The sequence below is a fragment of the Suillus discolor genome, assembly GCF_016758755.1.
Source record: "Suillus discolor strain FC423 chromosome Unknown F5147scaffold_31, whole genome shotgun sequence".
NCBI classification, from domain to species: Eukaryota; Fungi; Basidiomycota; class Agaricomycetes; order Boletales; family Suillaceae; genus Suillus; species Suillus discolor.
The window spans coordinates 169,715-187,309 of record NW_024541278.1 but is presented as its reverse complement, the minus strand read 5'-3'; the positions used below and the strand labels follow the sequence as shown (position 1 = coordinate 187,309).

Sequence of the window (17,595 nt, the reverse complement as noted above, 5' to 3'; positions counted from 1 at the left end):
TAATTAAGCGATGGCTAAATGCATGCCGTTATCTGATCTGTTCAAGTTGTTGGATAATAGACTTCGTCATATCCGAGTCATTGCCACAAGCCTCCCATGTCCCAATTACTCGGCGAACCGCCTACGAGTGTCGTATGTAGTCCAAAACCTAGAAAACGACATTCCCGTTTCACCATATATCTATCAGGTTTTCAAATCTACGAAATTTGCCTCTATTGTCCTTGGGAGGTAAGTACTATTGAAACTTTAAGCTTGCTTGCTTGTCTTTCTCGTAATCCATCAATACTAGTTCATTACTAAATTGTCAATAGGATAACCAGGGCTTAGAGGCAGCAATTGGACAAAGCCTCGAGAATGGCATACATTACATGTTCTGCAATTTCCAGGTTGCTCACATACGCTCTACGTACGGCCGTCTGAAGATGGGCTCGCTCGCGAACAGTGCAAGAACATGTTAAAGTTTCTAGTCGCAACCGAGTCCTTCCCACCAATCAAAGCAGTCAACGTAAAAATGATTCCGGTCCCGGCGCTACTAGCCTGTAAGTATTAGCTTGATTTCGTCGCCTAGCGGCGATGCACCTTGGGATTTCCAAGCGCTTCTAAACGTCATATTGTGACGCATTGTATACACCTAAAATATGCCAAGACCTCACTGGCAGTCTAAGGCTTAAGCGCAACCAAATGTGCCGCTTTGCATTTATCCATTAGGATGGCTAGCGAGTACGATGGCTATAAAGACCCGACGTAGCAGAGTCTTCCCCCCCATTACTCCCCGTTCTACGCCATGAAGGATTCACTCGTTTTCGCATACTATTGCTCTGGGCATGGTACGCATTCAACGTCGTCTAGCAGTGTCATAAGATCCCTCACTTCTTTTTTCTATAGGCTATGGCCATGCGACACGCGTATCCGCGTTTGCTCGCCACCTCCTCAACCTCGATTCTCGGACGACGATACACATAATCTCGTCTGCTTCAAAACATGTTTTCAACGACAGCATTAGTCTCGGGGTTCTATATCGTTTTGCCGAGATTGACCCAGTCGTTGTACAGCCTGTGGCGTGAGTGTGTGCCAACCTACAATTGACTCATTTCGTTAACCGTTAGATCATTAGATACCGGGTCGACCGTCACAAGAGTGTTGAAGCTCTCAGGTCCTTTTTAGCACGCAAGGAATCTCTTCTGGAGCAAGAGCGACAGTGGCTCTTCGGCATACAGGCTGACTGTGTTCTTAGTGATGCTGCCTTCCTTGGATGGTGAGTTCAGAATCCATCGTGGTAGATCCTTGTGCTTATTGATTATACAGTCTTGCCGCAAATGCTGCAGGGTTGCCTTCTATCCTCATTTCAAATTTTACATTCGACTCTGTGTACAGCTTCCTTTCAACGAAATTCGTGGACCAAGTCGATGCACCTCTAGGAGATGAACTTTTGATTGATAACCACACTTCGGACCATCCGATCCCAGACGGAGAGCTTAAGCCCTTGGTTCAACAAATATATAATGGTTACCGCTGCGCGGACCTTCTTGTTCGCCTTCCTGGATGTATACCTATTCCATCGTTCTCGACCTCCCCATCGTTACCGGCGCCACTCTGGACTGACCAGGCCAGCAACACGCTACTAGATGAGATTGTATCTCATCTTGTTCAGAAACCCGATACACACCTACTCCATCCTTCGATACCTTTCGCCGACTCGCACCCTAAGAAACCGTTTGCACGTAGCATCATCCAAGCTCCTCTTCTCGTTCGTGGTATTAGCAAAGGACCAGACACAGTTTACTCCCCTATTGGTCGATCCCGATTTCTTTCGTCGCTCGGTGTTCCTGAACATCTACACAATCCAGATGAGACGAAGATTCTAATCGTTTCATTTGGCGGACAGGTCTTCCAGAGGCCCACTTCCAGTCGTAGCAGCAGCACGGGTAACTCAAGCCCAGGATGCAGAACACCTGCTACGGGGCTACAGCAGATCACTGATAGCCCACAAATGTCAAAGATATCTCTTTGCAGCGATGCTCTCAGCAAAATAAACAGGTCACACTGCTGTCACAGCGCCCCTCCTGTTGTTAAGCATGAGCGTAGCCCCACGTTTGACAAGTTGTGCGCGATGTTGACCAAAACAGAGTCTTGTTTGAAGAATGACGTCACCCGTTCATATTTCGATACCTCCGTTTCGGACATAATGCTTGATCATGCCGTAGATGACTTCGATGCACGGCTGTTACCGGACTCGTCTTGGATCGCGATTGTATGTGGAGTGTCAAAATGGGGGCAGGATGGGGCAGACGAAAACCCTCCTGACAGGTTTTTTGTCGCCCCGAAGTACGTCTACATGCCCGATCTGACAGCTGTCGCAGACGTTCTGCTCGGAAAACTGGTGCGTTGTGTCATATCAATAGTTTCCTTGGCTAACGGTCTTCTCACAGGGATATGGAACAGTTTCGGAATGCGTCGATTCTTGCACGCCTTTCGTTTATGTCGCACGTCCACTTTTCGTGGAAGAGCACGGCCTGAAGCTCCTGCTCGCACAAGAAGGAGTCGGAATCGAACTCCCTCGAGTCGCTTATGAGGCTGGCGACTGGGCTTTTGCTGTGGAGGAGGCATGGTCGCTGGGCCGCAATGCGAAAGCGGAAATGCGTAGGAAAGGTATGTTAGGTGTTGAAATGAATAAACGAGAAGAAGAAGGCACGTTACTTGCGGGACAAGTGACGGATTGGGTCAGGGCATGGCATGGCATGATTCGATAACGCAGAGGACGGTGTCTGAGATCTGATGTCTGTCACGATAGATTAATATTGTTAGAGGCGACCTTTGTCTACATTATTACATACTATACGTTAGTACATACCGCACGCTCAGGGCTGCGCTTGCATAATACACCAATTGAAGTCAAGTGAGAGTCGTACGAGTATGTATCACTCACATCATGTGCTGCTTGGAGCTACGATAAGTACGGAGACCCTGATTTTGAGTTCCGACTGACTGGGCGTTGGATTTATCTGGAACGCCTTCTATCAAAGTTGTCAAAGTTGTTCGAGTACGTACTGCTACAATCTCATTAACCAAAAAGGCAGCTGGCCAGATCAAGAGAGAGTCATACCGAGATGTGCGTCTGTAAGGACGTACAGGTTCGCACTCGGTATGTATACAGCCATCAAGAATCATCATAGGCTGACTGCGGGTTGTTGTTTGCTGATGAGCCTGTTAAGACCCGACACCGTGACGGAGGAAGAGACTTCCTGGCAGCTAGTCAGGATTCGACGTGATGATCGGAGCGTACTGTGTTAAGCCTGTCACGGTTCCACCCAGACTTTCGAGTCCTATCCATTACTGGTAGTAGTGGGCGTCGAAGAGAGCCCACAGAGTCCAAATACTGTTGCTCCAAGCTAGTAGCCCAAAAAGTTTCAGTAAATCGCCAGAGGAATAGCGCTTGGCTGCATTTGGTCTCTGGGGTCTCTTACGATGGGTAAAAGTCTGGGTTCTACCGTGTTGTACGCGTTCTGTTCACAATCTCAGGACCTGGAGGCTGGGCGGTCCAGCTAGTAGCACAGTCAGCTGTGATCTCATGACAAAAGACGCCGCTCGATACCAACATTAGTTCTGCCGCTGTTTGCAGAGGTACTTGATAGCAGTCAGGAATCAATGGTAACGACATTGAGTGAAATTTAACATGACTAGTAACTGTTGTGCTGCCCAGGCATTTCTGTCACGACAACGCAACTTTCTGCACTACTTACCATTCACCATCCCCTAACTAACTAAGATGGCCAGAACCCGAACCGGACGGAGTGAACAGTCAACGATCTGAGGACGGAAGCTTCGAAACTGTTCATTGGACTCGGAAGGAAGAGGATCCAGGACCAGAAGGTTTCAGACTGCAACCAAGCCTGACCTCCTCAAACCCGCGGACAAATTTTTAGCGACGATGTTTAAATGGATGGTCCAAAACCATCTGTCTCTCCTGCTGAATTACTTTCACAGATGCCGAATACACTTGGAAAGAACGGTCGAGTTCCTGCCCGTAAGTAGCGTGTCTGTGCTAGTAGTTTATTCCCGGCTGATTTCGCTTATTCAAGCTCTTGATGATCTCATCAGGCCGATTATTGAGGATTTCGTGGCGAAGGGGTAGCAAACAGCTACAGTGGTACAGGCACTACACGGACTACATAATATAAACATAGTTAAATGCCAAAAGAAATGTCAATCCCATCGGATGACTAATTCAATTTCACATATTATATATGTACAATTGGTAGGAATTGAACCCAGCACCTTGAACAATTATGAGTGCAGCATTGTTACAACTAGGCTACAAGACTACATGTGTATTCTTACAATAATAGCAATATATACCAATGCAATATGATAATATTGCGAAAATTCCATCAAGTCAATTATCACACGGTTCATGATTACTGTAGCAGTATGTAGCAGAGGTTGCGGCTATATAGCGCTATGGTGGCTATATAGCTCTATATAGCCATCACCAGGGCTACGACAAACTTGACTTTTTACTGATGGGGGTACAGTAACACCGAAATCGTTTCCCGCCTACGCAAACACTAATAAGAGATTCCATTTGCCCTGGCGCGGATTCGACAGAGTGGTGGATATATCACTACGAGCGAGAGTGCGGCTTTTCAATTGCAATGTGCGCTTATTATGGGGTCCCAGGCCTACTCATTTATTTTAGGGGATGCTGGTGTTCCCGGGTTCAAATCGTTCTCAAACGTTATGAAGGAAGAGAAGCATAACACGGTGAGAACGTTGCAGAAGCTGTTACAACACGGCGCTGTCTTGTAGACTATGATTTCCCTGTAGTCATTTACCATGATTGTGTATCATATTTTCCCACTCGAGAGAGGATCCAGAGAGCTTTACACTCACTCCGGCAGATCTTTTTTATTTTTATTTTTTAAATCCATTTTTGTGTCCATTGGGGTACATCTACCATATGTCGGACAATTCTATCTAGTCTAAAGGGCATCCGGCAGATCTTGAGGCACTCAAAAGTACGTGCATCAAGGGCTAATAGATGTAAGAACTTACACATGTAGTATCGAGCGATGAACGACACAGACCAACTACGTCAATGATAATGTTGGTAGTGGTGAGTCCGAGAGACGATATTGGATGTCCATCGAAAACGTCGATTGATGCGCACATTAGCAGTAATTAAAATTTCCGTCTCAACTGCTACAGCCGCTATGCACACAATGCAGCCTTCGGCGATGAATATTAATGAATACTCAAGCTCAGACGAATGACGCGGGACAAATCAGGGCAATGAAATCGCTCCTCACGTCTCTTTAAGTCAGTCAATATTGAATATTGAGTGTTTAAATTACAAATTCAAAGGCACCTCCATTGCCCATGAAGCAGGGAAATTTGTCCAGACTCCAGGAACAACTACATTGACCAACTCAGCAACGGACTATGTATTGTGCCATCAGTACATAACTAATGCGAAAGCAGAAATACGATTCACCGTCCAGATGTACTCATAGACAGGTTGCCAGCCATCGGGTAAGCAGTCTTAGTTGCAGACCTTTTGAGTGCCAGGCTATTGTCAGCAAGGGGTGGTGAGCAACGGGGTTGAATCCTGGATGCAAAACAAACTACTCATACTCACTTTCGGAGCCGCACAGACATGACTGCAGCAATCATTGTTCGTGTCGCAGCTCTTTAACCAGGGCTTGCAGCCGCCGGAGTCTGTCTGTGTAGCGACAGACATACATGCTGCTAAGGCAGTAACGACTACGAGGAAGAAGACATGCATGATTTATGCGGCTTTGTAAAAGGGACTCTGAGCTACTGAGGCAGACGAAGCTTGCTTTAATACACTGAAGATATTACTGTGGGAGGTTCTACCTTGGTTCTACCGCTTTGGAATATTGGTTCAACACGCGCCTGGATGGCAGAACTTCACAACGGATAGTTTAGGATGAATTTATTAGAATCCCAGAATCAGAACCTGCCTTGTATGTATGTATCTCCAGTTGATTCATCGTTAGCCACGTCACCTCAAAAGAATGAAAGCCCGAGTATCCAGTCTAGATCGTTAATAATCTTGTTTAGTAGCATGAATAGTATGAACTAGACAAGAATGACTCACATAGTAGAGACTTCGCGAAGAAAACTACAAGACAGCGCGATCCAGCAAAACCTGCTCCAGCTGGTTGTCGTCGTTCAAAGTCCTCCCCTCCTGGCTGCGTTTCTCCATTGTCTTTCATCTCGAACGACATTCGCGACAAGCTCTAATAAGCCAACAGGTTCCACGCCTGCTACTGGGTCTGCTCAGACCCCCCACGAAATATCGAATGAGTGTAAGCTGTTAGGCTCGTGACCAGCCTGGGGTACACACCATCTCAAATTGACGCTATAGTCAGATTGGTTCGCTCTAGTAGAATATAACTAGGGTATACATTTGAAGAATCGATAATACTGAAACCAAACACCGATCGGACATTGAAAATCCATGCGGCATCTCGGGAAGTCGAAGTGTAACCAAATATCCACCATACGTACTGGTTCCGAGTCACACTCGGTATGTATACAGCCATCAAGGATCATCATAGGCTGACTACGGGTTGTTGTTTGCTGATGAGCCTGTTAAGACCCGACACGGAGGAAGAGATTTCCTGGCAGCTAGTCAGGCCTTCAGGATTCGACGTGATGATCGGAGCTTACTGTGTTAAGCCTGTCACGGTTCCACCCAGACTTTCGAGTCCTATCCATTACTGGTAGAGGGCGTCGAAGAGAGCCTACAAAGTCCAAATACAACCAAGTACTGTTGCTCCAAGCTAGTTGCCCAAAAAGTTTCAGTAAATCGCCGGAGGAATAGCGCTTGGTTGCATTTGATCTCTCGGCTCTCTTACGATGTTTAAGAGTCTGGGTTGTACGCCGTTCTGTTCACAATTTCAGAACCCAGCTAGTAGCACAGTCAGCTGTGATCGCAAATCATCGCATGACCGAAGAGGACAAGTAAATTTTTAAAAGCGGTGATTTGTCACAGTTTGTCACCAAGTTAATCTTGAAACAACATCAACCGTTTTCCTTCCGATTGGCAAGGTCTGGCTACCCACGACACTGGCTTTGCATATCAGATATGTATAACTTCGGGATAGAGTGATCAGAAAGTATCATTACTTCGAACATGCACTAGACCAAGAATAACAAACCACAAGTCCCAATCCCAAGTAAGTATACCTAAACTAAAAAAGCCATTCTTGTTGCCAAGTATATCTTGTAGTCGTAAAATATCTGAAGATGAGTGAAGAGTCAAGTGAATGAGTCAAACGAATGATGTATGTCTATGTATGATTCATATGATTAGTGCCTACTGTGGTTTCTCGTTGTCCTTGAGACCATGTAAAGCGTGCTGATCATTAAGATTGCCCACAGTTTCCTGAATTTACCGCTGCCGGTGGGAGTGTCGACGTGGGCTTGGCTGCACGTTGATCGACCACAGCAGGCGACTTGCTTGTCTCCATTACCACCGGAGCAGCCGCGAGCGTTCGCCACTGCTCCAAAAGTTGTTGACCCACCCCTGGCTCAACCTCCGTACCATCCCGGGAGACTTTGATCTCCCGGTCCTGGTTCCAAGGATTTCGAAGGTGCCGAGTGGAATAGAAAGGAAGACGCTCAGTACAGAGCCATTCCACCTTGAACGGCTGCCCCCAAGCCTGTTCGTCGTTCCCAGCGTTCTTTGTCATCAATGGCATCACATCATCTTTCTGTTGTTCTTCCCCAGTGTTGCCATCATCGCTACTTACGCTGTTATTCTCTTCCTCCACAGATTGTAAGGCAGATACCGCCGACTTAGTGCCATCCGTGCTCTCCTGATTCCGTAACGCCCGGACTGGTGCATTCTTGTCAAGCACAATTTCGGGGGTCACATTTACAAAATCCCTGGATATTAATCCAGTGGCTGACATGGCCTTCCTGCTTTCACGGAGGCTCAACTTCTTAGCTGGAGACTCTTCCCGTGGTGGGCAAGGCCCGAGTGCAGCTGGTGCAGATGATCGGTGAGGCTCCATAGGAGAGGGTTTGCTACTCAGGCTTCCTCCAGAATGTGGAGTGAAAGGCATTGGTGATTCTTCGACGAGGCGATTTTCTGATGGCGTGAAGAAAGTCTGATCGGTGGCAACAAGTGGGCTAGGACTACCAGGCTCGCGCCGAGACGAGGACACAGAGGTTGCCGAGGGATTTGCATGCGAAGCCCACGAAACTCTGTGTTCGCCCTTTAATATCCGACCGGCCATCCTTGTGTGTCGAAAAATCAGTAATGGGGGGAAAGAAACATGGAACTTTACATACTGTGCATATCCATAGAACTCCCCACTCTTATTCACGCTAAATATCAAGATAACTTCGCTGCTAGTGCGGTAAGCCTGGTCAAGAATTGCCTCGTTATGCTTCTGAGTTGCCCACAATCCGTTTTCAACACTCAAGTCTAGGTCGAACTACAAGGTCAAAGCATCAAAAATAAGTCAGAATTAGTGATCCTCTAGAAAAACGAACCTGTGTTAAAGACTTGAGGATGAAAAAGCGTTTTGGAAAATGCCGGGACAAAAAGCTGGAGTTCGTCGACGTATAGGAGCTACTTGATTGAGCTTTGACACTGTCTCCGGGTTGCGAACCTTGGTGAGCTCTGGCACCTTCCTCATCACTCGACTGTGGCGCAGCCACAGCTGGTGGATTCCCTGATTCACTCGATGGACTCGAACGGCGACCGGTAGATGATGACTGATCGTCTTCACTTGGAGTAACCTGGTTATTCATTTGTCCCTGTTGAGATTGCTCACGGACATAGCGAGTGTGCATGCCCACTCCCCGTTGCCCACCTACCCCAGCACGCAGATCATCCTCTTTGCGACGTACTCGACAAACAAGTCGTGGACCCCGCCGTTCATGTGGATGAAGGTGCTGCCCATTGAACTGCACGATTGCGCGCCGTAAATTCTCTTCCGAGTCAAAGTTGACAAATGCGCAGTTTGACCGGGAGATTAAGAAAATCGATGAAATACCATTGTCTTCAGACTCAAACGAGTCATCGTCCACAGGAGGACGTTTCAGGAACCTCCAGAGTTCGTCGTGGGTGGTCCCACCTGGGACATTCCCTATCCACATGACCCATTCTGATTTTTGGGAGGGGGGATTGGGATGATGGGGTCGACGTACAGCGGGACGTTCAGAATGAGAACAAGACGGAGAATTAACTTTCGGTGGCCTTAAGGGTGAAGCGTGACCTTCGGTGCGAGCAAATATTTTAGGAGAATTTGATATCGATGATGATGGGGGAGCTGTTAATGCAACCTGAGGTGGGTGCCTTGCAGGCAGAACCGCCGATGAAGCAATCGACTGCACAGGTGAATTAGGGCTACCACGAATGGAGACTTGAGAAAAATGTGTCTCCAAATCGGGCGAAGGAGAGTCCTGCGAGGGCGCGAAGTTTATTTGGTACTGAGGTTGATAATGCATGGGGATTCCCTCGTTAAATCCAGGCGGGACAGGCGAATTGTAATGCCACTGATATGGGTTTGGCTGATATGCGTGGTTGTAACGGTAAGGAGTGTATGGACTGGGATAGCGCACAGGCTGGTATTGTAATATACTATGTGAACCAGAGGCGCCTGGAGGAGGCTGCTGCACAGGTAACGGAGAGTGAGCTGTGGGACTACTTGCAGTGGAGTGCATTCCAGAATTACCGCCCAACGGATATGGAAGCGCGCCCGTGTGATATGGTGAGCGCGCCTGCATCATGGATCCGAATCCCGGTAGATTTTGTTGATATGGACCAGACTCTAGAGGAAAGTGCGGTGCATATCCACGAGCGTGTGTGTATGGATAGGTTGGTGGGTGAGCCGCTGGAAATGGAGGTGGCTGCTGGGATAATGTGTATTGTCCCGGATAGTTATTCGGCTGGAAAGACGATGGGGGGTAGTGTTGCAGCAAACTTCCTATGGATGACGATGGTGGTACGTTGCTTCCTTGAGAAACGTTTGCGTGAGGAATATTGCCAACACGCGTCCCGGACGTGTCATGTGGAGCTTGAGTTTGTGTCTGGACTACACTAGAGCTCGAAGGGTGGAACTGGACATGACCAGCCTGAATGGATGCCTGCGGTGGATGGCGTGATGTGCTGGGAGGGGGATGTACCTGATTTTGTGAGCGTTGCTGCTGTGGAGGCGTCCGCATGCGTTTGGCGCTATCTAGAACATTGTCGGTACCCATGGAAGCCATATAGCACGTTACGACGATATTGGTAAATAGAAGAAGCAGCTATAAAGCCCCTTGAATTATGACATTTGCAGCGCAAAGGATGCTACTCACAGGGGATTAGAGTTCGTGTTTCTGCTTTATGGGATATGTTGCGGTATGAACCGTTCGATCGATGACACGGGAAATGATGCAGGCACCTTGCTGTCTTTAAGAACTTTTGGATTAATGGTCACGATCTGGAAGAGCGTATGCCGTGAGAACATGATGTCATACAAAACTCAGCCTTCTCGTCGCTCCTGTAGGAGTCCTGACGTCGAGACCCATGAGATTGGCGAGACTTTGTTAAGCACTGCCTCCACTTTTGCTAATACGCGCAGCCGGTCCACATAGCCCTCTGCTCCTCTTATTACGAATCAGACAGGCCAAGGATATTTGACACTCACTCGATTTCGACTTTCCCCATCTGTTTAAGGCCTAAGTGGCTCGATGATCCAACACTTTGAAGTGGGACGGTCAATGTATAAGTTATAGGCATCACCCATCCAGGATGACGTGTCGAGGGGGGCGGGAAGGGATGGATTCAATCGTTCTAGCCCGCGGGCCGTGCCGTGCCGCCTCACTCCATTCAGGACGACACACGGATTGCAGCAGCTTTTCGGAGCTGCTTCTGCACCGCTCACTGTTCAACGAGGGCATAATGGACGTCGGCAGTCCTGCAGGAACAAGAAGGCAACACGGCACCTATCAGTAGGCCACGATAGTAGTATTACTGTCCACAGTACTTACTTGCAACTACAGCTTGCTCCTGTAAGATGATTAGTAGGCTGCTTGATTGAACCTTTGACAACAATCCTAGTATTCACGGGGTGCTCCACAGTGGAGGTACTGTCTAATTATTCGATACGTACTACATACGTACTCGCGATATTTGTTCAAAATTCAACATTAATTATGCCGTTGACTTGTGACCCATCATCACAGAATGTGACGGTGACAATTAACATTTTTATAAGTAGTCTCCCTATAAATCTCCCATAACTAAGTGTACCTAGCTGTGTATCCCATGAGTAATTCGTATCTCCCACCAACCTGACTGCACTCTTTATCATGGGTCGACCCCGGCTTCATGCAACGGCGGAAGAAAGAGCTGCTGCTGCGCGAAAATATAGACAGGATTACTATGAAAGGCCAGTTTTCAAAGATCAGTCTCGTGTCGCAAACAACTGATATTCGTTACAGGAACAAGAAAATAATAAGTGTGAAAATGGCAGCCAAATACAAAGCACGACGTGCGCGCAAGCCGGGCATGAAAAAGCATGAGCCTGCGGAGGCCACACAACCGTGAGTGGCTCTGTTTTTTGTGTGGTTCCATTCCACTTATCAATACAAAGCATCGGGCATTCTCCACAGCCCGAGGGGCATGTTACCGAACAAGAGACATCCGTGTCGGATAGCGAGAGTGAATACGAGTCGCTGCCTGACAGTACTTCCCAACGCATTGATTTACAGTATGTGTTCGGGCTCCCGCCACTTCCTTATGTCAACAATGATGGATTCAACCCTAGACAACGCATCCAAGACATTCAAACAGCAGTAGCAGAGACAACTGCTCTTCATGCTGAGGACTACTTCGAGCATCTCTACTCCAGCCTGACGAAAAACTCGAATGATTATCAAGTCCGATTATCAATAATTTCGGACGCCATGAAACTTTTAGAAGGACATAGTTTGCAAGCCCGCACGTTAGAAGCAGAACTTGTGCAAGAGAATAAGGCCGGGAAATTGCTATCCCAAGCACAAGAGCTCACACAGACATTACGGGATATGACGGGAGCTGCTGAAGAGCTCTGGTGCTTCATCGTAGACGATCCAGATGCTACGAAGCTCATACAGCAATATTCTCGAAAAGAATTGCGATTTCAACGACCGAATGTAGACAAATGATCACTTGACTTTTGTTTTTGACATTGATGATATACGAAGCGCCGGCGGCTGTTGAGCGGGGATATACTGAATGCACATGTACTGCGCAGTATGATCGATGATAGCAGATATCACTTGGGAAAGTAAAGTGATCACAAACCGAATATCGTTTTTCTAAGCAATCGCCAACAAGACCACACACGTCGAACTATAAAGGACTCACGCTTATTAGCAGTAAACAACACATCAACCCCGTCGAGCTTCTCTATATCCATGTCACGTCATCGAGGGATGACCCAACATGGGAAATTCACGGGACGCCTGTGAGTTGTCAGTACCACACGCGCCAGTACTTGTAAGAGCTACATACGATATAATTCCGGGGGTCCACTGAGGTTCGAAATCGATATCTTTATCCGTAGACATGACGATGGATGCCGAGTGCATCTCCAGATGCAGTTCATATTTAATAGGGTCATGGAGAAGCCCAACTAAGAGCAGCGGCTTCAGGGCGAAAGGCTTGATGGTATATCCGTCTAAAATATGTGGTGCATAAGCAACGCCAAGCAGTCTACAACCCATGCTTACCTGTGCCTACGCCACATCACCGTAGTTTCACATGACCGTCCTGAATGTAATTGAGGGGCGGCGATATGAGTAGGCCTGAAAGCACAAAATCACATTACTTGTAATTCCGTTGTAGCAAAACGGGGTCTGTCAGATTAACTGCTTGGGCACTTCTCAAGAAGCGCTCGCACTACCCTTTCAGAGGTCACGATAATAACATCTTGGTTGAGGATATGGAGTGTATCATGATAGTGTGGCATAGAGCTCTGTCAGATATGTTGGGTGTCAAACAAGCGGAAAGGCAAAAGCAGACCATATATCACTCCATTCATTGTATGTGAAAGTCGGCGTTCATGTGATGCAAGTTACCAGGGATTGATGAACGGGGGTTGGACCTGGAGGTACTAAAGAGAGTTGTCCTCGCGCAGTCTTCTTGGTCAAACTTGATGAATCGCTAGGTCCAAAATAAGGTTAAACGGCTCATCTAAGAGTCAGACTTTGAAAGGAAAACTCCATTTGTGCCAAGCACATTTGAAGTCGTGGATGATCCGGAACCTTGAGCTGCATGTTATAGTGTAGGTTAGGCTCACTTGATCCACATTGCACACTCAATTCTCGGGCCCCGGGCTAGGCTCCGACCGCTTTTCAAACTCGGCTCTCCCGACCTGCAGGCTGCAGGTTATGAATTGCTCCCGATGAGAACCTGGGGACTTGTTTTTCCCCGTGACCCCCAGGAAAGTTTCACCGAGCTGCATGACTCATTTTTCCGGGCTTCACGTGATCTGTTCCTGTGTCGTTCACACGCTAATGATTGGGGAAAGTGGACCTGGACCTGGTCACACCCTTCCATACACTTGAGTTTTATTTCTCGCCGATTGGGTACTGCATAAGTGACAGAGCCCGTATAACTTATTGAAGAATAGTCTAAAGAAATAAAATAAACTCGAAATTGAAACTAATCCGAGTCTCAAACAGGAGCGAAATAAAATTTATGTAACACCTATGGTGACAAAGTACTTTAGCCCCATTACTCCCGATAAGGCTCCGGCTCAAGGCCGTATGACTTACAGTCTGCTTTTCAGCCAAACTCTTCCTTAGACTGGTACCACCACCACCACTACACCACACCACGTTCACTAACTCTCTAAATTTATGTCATCAAAGCCAGTCAATATTGGCAGTCCACGGCCGGACAATGCCTTTCATTCGGGAACACCAACACCAACCGGCACACCCGATCTCCGCGCTTGGCGCGCGCAGTATACTGGAACACCTCCAGTGCCTAACATTCCTGCGCGGTTTACACCAGAAAACCTCACCAGCGGCTCTCTAAGTCCGAGCCTGCTTCCACAAAGCGAATTTCTAGGCAGGGCCTATCGTTTACCTCCTACTGGAATCAGCCCACGGCCGTCAAGCACCATTACACCTGGAAGTGGTATTGATCCTGCTCCTCTTGACTTCGGCACTCCTCCAGATGATCACAAGGCCAGGGTTATTAGGCGTCATCTTTTGATGCGAGAGGAGAGACAGAACCGGGGAGACGTGAACTCAACATCTGGTTCAGAATTAGATGGTCGCGTCGCCAACGATGATACTCCATCTGCAGGTTCCTCTACTCCGCCTCCAGCAACTTTCAGAGAGGAATCAGAGGCATTTCCTATACCCTACGAAGCTCCAGGTGCAGATATTACGTGAGTCAGGCTATTAGTGTCGTCAAGGCTTGGCGTTTCTTCTGACAACTATTACGCCCAAGCCATGACATCTACAAATGGCACACGGATCAGCGCCGTCAGGCTGTGCGCCCTCGTGCCTCTTCTTTCTCAGGCTCTGTAGCACCGTCAAATCCTGCCTTCGAGCACATACACGCGCCTGGAGGTTTCAGACGAAACTATGTTTTGATGCGCGCGAATGAGAGTGGTGGAGAGGAGCCACGTCCGACCAACAACTTTATCGATTTTCTGTACATATATGGTCAATTCGTAAGTTTATATCCTCACGTAGCGCGTCAATCCTCATTAGCAAACAGGCTGGAGAAGATCTCGAGGAAGAAGAGGAAGACAGGGTGGATGACGAAGAAGCTACCATTCGTGCTGCTCCTTCTGAGCTCGAGGTCCACGTAGCAATCGATGAAACCCAACCTTTGCTCAAGCCTCGCTCAATGTCGCGCTCTAGACGGAGAGCTGCTTCTGTCGGTCCTCATGGAGATGCATCAGTCACATCAGCTGTTCTGATGGCAAGTCTCATCCATTCTGTGTCAGGGACATAGTTTATTTAACTTGTTTTTAGCTTCTGAAAGCCTTTGTTGGTACTGGGATCTTATTTCTTGGGAAAGCGTATGTGTTTTCATACCAGTATTTTCCTTTCATGCGCTAAGAATGGTCCTTCAGCTTCGCCAATGGTGGTCTCTTGTTTTCTCTTATCATGATTTCTGTGGTTGCACTCGTTTCCTTATATTCGTTCCTACTCCTCGTCAGGACCAAGTTTGTCGTCTCCGGATCTTTCGGAGGTCAGTTCAATTTTGTTTGAATCGATTGTGTCTCACTCTGCGATGAAGATATCGGCGGTGCTCTATATGGTCCTTGGATGCGTTATTTGATATTATCTTCCATTGTAGTTTCCCAGATTGGGTTTGTCTCTGCATACACGATCTTCGTAGCCGAGAATCTAAAGGTGAGGGTGCTACATTTTCTCAATTGTCGCCACTGAATTCGACTTCGTGCAGGCGTTCGTGCTTGGAGTCACCAGTTGCAAGACGGATTGGCCTGTACAATACTTCATCCTTGTACAACTCATAATCTTCCTCCCCCTGGCTCTTATCCGTAATCTCGCGAAGCTTAGCACATCTGCCCTCGTTGCGGATGCGTTTATCCTTGCCGGGCTGCTTTACATATTTGGCAGTGAGATGACATTCATTGGAAAACGGGGTATCGCCGAAGTGCAGATGTTCAACCCCAAGGACTTCCCCTTATTTGTTGGGTAAGTTTCGCTCTTAGAGCGCTTGATTGGCGTCTGAAGAATGGTCATAGAACTGCCGTATTTTCCTTTGAGGGCATTGGTTTGGTGAGTTATCCTGTTCCATGCTGGAATGGAGAGACGTTGATCGTTTGGGTTAGGTTATTCCCATTACCGACGCCATGCGTGAGCCACGCAAGTTCCCCAAGGTACTGACAGGCGTCATGATCGCATTGCTTTGTGGGCACTTTTTCAATGTTTTGTTATCTGTCGAGCCTCACCGTGCACTTTCAGTCTTATTCGGTGGTGGTGGTGCATTGTCGTACCTGACTTTCGGTTCGGATGTGAACACTGTGGTCTTAGTCAACCTCGACCAAACAAGCAAGCTCACACAATCTGTAAGCCTATCGCAGTAATTTCGTCGATAGAATCTCACGCCCATTCTCTCGATCTCAAGGTCCAATTCCTGTACTCGCTCGCCATCCTCCTTTCTATACCCCTCCAGTTCTTCCCTGCCGTGCGAATTCTCGAGAATGGGCTCTTCGTGCGAAGTGGAAAGCAAGATCCTCGTGTGAAATGGCTCAAGAACTCATTTCGCTTTGGGCTAGTCGCGGTATCCACTGTCATTAGCTGGGTTGGTGCCGCGGACCTGGACAAATTTGTCTCGCTAATCGGTAGCTTTGCTTGGTAAGCGCCACAAATATACTCACTTGAGAGCGCCGATGGATTAACGATGGTTACAGCGTTCCTTTGTGTTTCGTATACCCAGCGATGCTGCACTACAAGGCAGTTGCCAAAACGCGCACAGAGAAGATCGGGGACATTGTTCTTGGCGTATTTGGTATGGCCGCAATGATGTACACCACTGCGTTGACCATCAAGGTATTCTGTCGTTCTTTACTTGGGCGGTAATCCCGTGCTGATTTGATGTACACAGCTGATGGCAGAGCCTGGACCACCTGCTGACCTTCCTAATAGCTCGTGCTGAGTATTGAAAGACAAAGAGCCTGTGTTGTGATATCATCAGTAGATAAGTACAGCACATCTAGGGACACCCATGCCTGACCAAGGGATAAATTAATAGATCTCAAACCTTTCTAATAACATGATGTTCTGCGTATGCCAGATGTCATCAACATGTCTACATTCTTACACGATTGTGGGAAGATCAGGGTCGTTGCAGCTCATTGCGGTTGTGAATCATGTCACTATTATCATCATCGTTCTTCTAGGTGAAAGTTTCGTGATCCACGACTTTGTTGCGGGTTAAACTCGCTTCTTCGCTGTGTATATAACTGATGACAGGTATCGCATAGAACGTTGGTTTGGAAGTATCTATCTTGGGAATCGATCGTATTTGACGAGCACTAATCCCGTACTTGGATGGACATTTGTTCATCCTGTTGACAGAGCAAAGACTCGGAGTATTCAGGCAAGGGCGATAAGGAGGTACTATTGTCAAGCGACGGAAGTGAGGCTACCGCGCTGCAGACGACGGCCTTCTTCAGAGTCCTCTCAACATGCGCTGTACACGTGTTTACACCCGATCATTGTCCCATAGTTCTACCGATCTTAAAGCCCTCATCGAAAACACGCTGATCGCCACATAAATGCCCTTCGCACAGAGTTGACATTCTTTGCTTTCCCCTCCAGCTGGAGCTCGCCAGTCGTGTCATCCGGCCACTCTCTCTCATTCGTGCCGACGATCATCATTTAACACTATATCGTTCCCTTTGTTCTATTATGCCTGTAGCAACTAATGTATCTAGTTCCGTTCCCCAGCCACGTTCCATGGTCCGGCGCAAGCCAGCGCCAAGTATTGTGCTAGATGCACGTTATCCTTGTCCTGACCCCGATGACCCATTCGCACCCCTCTCAGTACTCCGCACCAGAACTGCCAGCACCCTCGGTCTCCTCACCTTCGCT

At 47.7% G+C, this 17,595-nt stretch overlaps 5 protein-coding genes across 5 annotated transcripts; 4 read left to right on the top strand and 1 right to left on the bottom strand.

The window, feature by feature from the left end:
* Positions 1 to 784: 784 nt before the first annotated feature.
* Positions 785 to 2,750, top strand: F5147DRAFT_802584 (uncharacterized protein; the record flags this gene model as incomplete). Its single annotated transcript, XM_041443298.1, has 5 exons — positions 785 to 827; positions 886 to 1,060; positions 1,115 to 1,255; positions 1,306 to 2,380; positions 2,430 to 2,750. 5 exons carry the CDS (start codon positions 785 to 787, stop codon positions 2,748 to 2,750), a joined length of 1,755 nt encoding a protein of 584 aa, XP_041292250.1.
* Positions 2,751 to 4,572: 1,822 nt separating this feature from the next.
* F5147DRAFT_530622 (uncharacterized protein) lies at positions 4,573 to 4,782 on the top strand (the record flags this gene model as incomplete). The annotated part of the gene is made up of 2 exons (XM_041430076.1): positions 4,573 to 4,654; positions 4,697 to 4,782. Coding segments are annotated over 2 exons (168 nt in total), but the record flags the coding sequence as incomplete, so codon positions are not given.
* Positions 4,783 to 7,070: 2,288 nt separating this feature from the next.
* On the bottom strand, positions 7,071 to 10,471 carry F5147DRAFT_205282 (YT521-B-like domain-containing protein). Its single transcript, XM_041428576.1, has 4 exons — positions 10,339 to 10,471; positions 8,527 to 10,287; positions 8,323 to 8,468; positions 7,071 to 8,268 (listed from the first exon to the last, which is right to left on the bottom strand). Exons 2-4 carry the CDS (start codon positions 10,246 to 10,248, stop codon positions 7,392 to 7,394), a joined length of 2,745 nt encoding a protein of 914 aa, XP_041292248.1. The 5' UTR covers positions 10,249 to 10,287; positions 10,339 to 10,471; the 3' UTR covers positions 7,071 to 7,391.
* Positions 10,472 to 11,244: 773 nt separating this feature from the next.
* On the top strand, positions 11,245 to 12,337 carry F5147DRAFT_205254 (uncharacterized protein). The gene is made up of 4 exons (XM_041428575.1): positions 11,245 to 11,414; positions 11,467 to 11,568; positions 11,619 to 11,735; positions 11,793 to 12,337. The coding sequence occupies exons 1-4, from the start codon at positions 11,335 to 11,337 to the stop codon at positions 12,169 to 12,171; spliced, it is 678 nt and encodes a 225-aa protein (XP_041292247.1). The 5' UTR covers positions 11,245 to 11,334; the 3' UTR covers positions 12,172 to 12,337.
* Positions 12,338 to 13,678: 1,341 nt separating this feature from the next.
* On the top strand, positions 13,679 to 16,777 carry F5147DRAFT_205201 (amino acid transporter). Its single transcript, XM_041428574.1, has 13 exons — positions 13,679 to 14,408; positions 14,471 to 14,696; positions 14,744 to 14,950; positions 15,004 to 15,050; positions 15,105 to 15,223; positions 15,272 to 15,387; positions 15,440 to 15,693; positions 15,744 to 15,777; positions 15,831 to 15,909; positions 15,964 to 16,067; positions 16,127 to 16,356; positions 16,413 to 16,551; positions 16,607 to 16,777. The coding sequence occupies exons 1-13, from the start codon at positions 13,870 to 13,872 to the stop codon at positions 16,655 to 16,657; spliced, it is 2,145 nt and encodes a 714-aa protein (XP_041292246.1). The 5' UTR covers positions 13,679 to 13,869; the 3' UTR covers positions 16,658 to 16,777.
* The last annotated feature ends 818 nt before the right edge of the window (positions 16,778 to 17,595 follow it).

Excerpts from the sequence above, each read along its gene's own strand:
- F5147DRAFT_205282 (XM_041428576.1), bottom strand. The coding sequence starts at position 10,248 with ATGGCTTCCATGGGTACCGACAATGTTCTAGATAGCGCCAAACGCATG. Across the intron at positions 8,469-8,526 it reads TCCTCAAGTCTTTAACACAG|TTCGACCTAGACTTGAGTGT; the intron begins GTTCGTTTTTCT and ends TTGACCTTGTAG. Across the intron at positions 8,269-8,322 it reads GAGTTCTATGGATATGCACA|GATGGCCGGTCGGATATTAA; the intron begins GTATGTAAAGTT and ends TCGACACACAAG.
- F5147DRAFT_205254 (XM_041428575.1), top strand. The coding sequence starts at position 11,335 with ATGGGTCGACCCCGGCTTCATGCAACGGCGGAAGAAAGAGCTGCTGCT. Across the intron at positions 11,415-11,466 it reads AGACAGGATTACTATGAAAG|GAACAAGAAAATAATAAGTG; the intron begins GCCAGTTTTCAA and ends TATTCGTTACAG. Across the intron at positions 11,569-11,618 it reads CCTGCGGAGGCCACACAACC|CATCGGGCATTCTCCACAGC; the intron begins GTGAGTGGCTCT and ends ATCAATACAAAG.
- F5147DRAFT_205201 (XM_041428574.1), top strand. The coding sequence starts at position 13,870 with ATGTCATCAAAGCCAGTCAATATTGGCAGTCCACGGCCGGACAATGCC. Across the intron at positions 15,051-15,104 it reads ATCTTATTTCTTGGGAAAGC|CTTCGCCAATGGTGGTCTCT; the intron begins GTATGTGTTTTC and ends ATGGTCCTTCAG. Across the intron at positions 16,552-16,606 it reads CCACTGCGTTGACCATCAAG|CTGATGGCAGAGCCTGGACC; the intron begins GTATTCTGTCGT and ends TGATGTACACAG.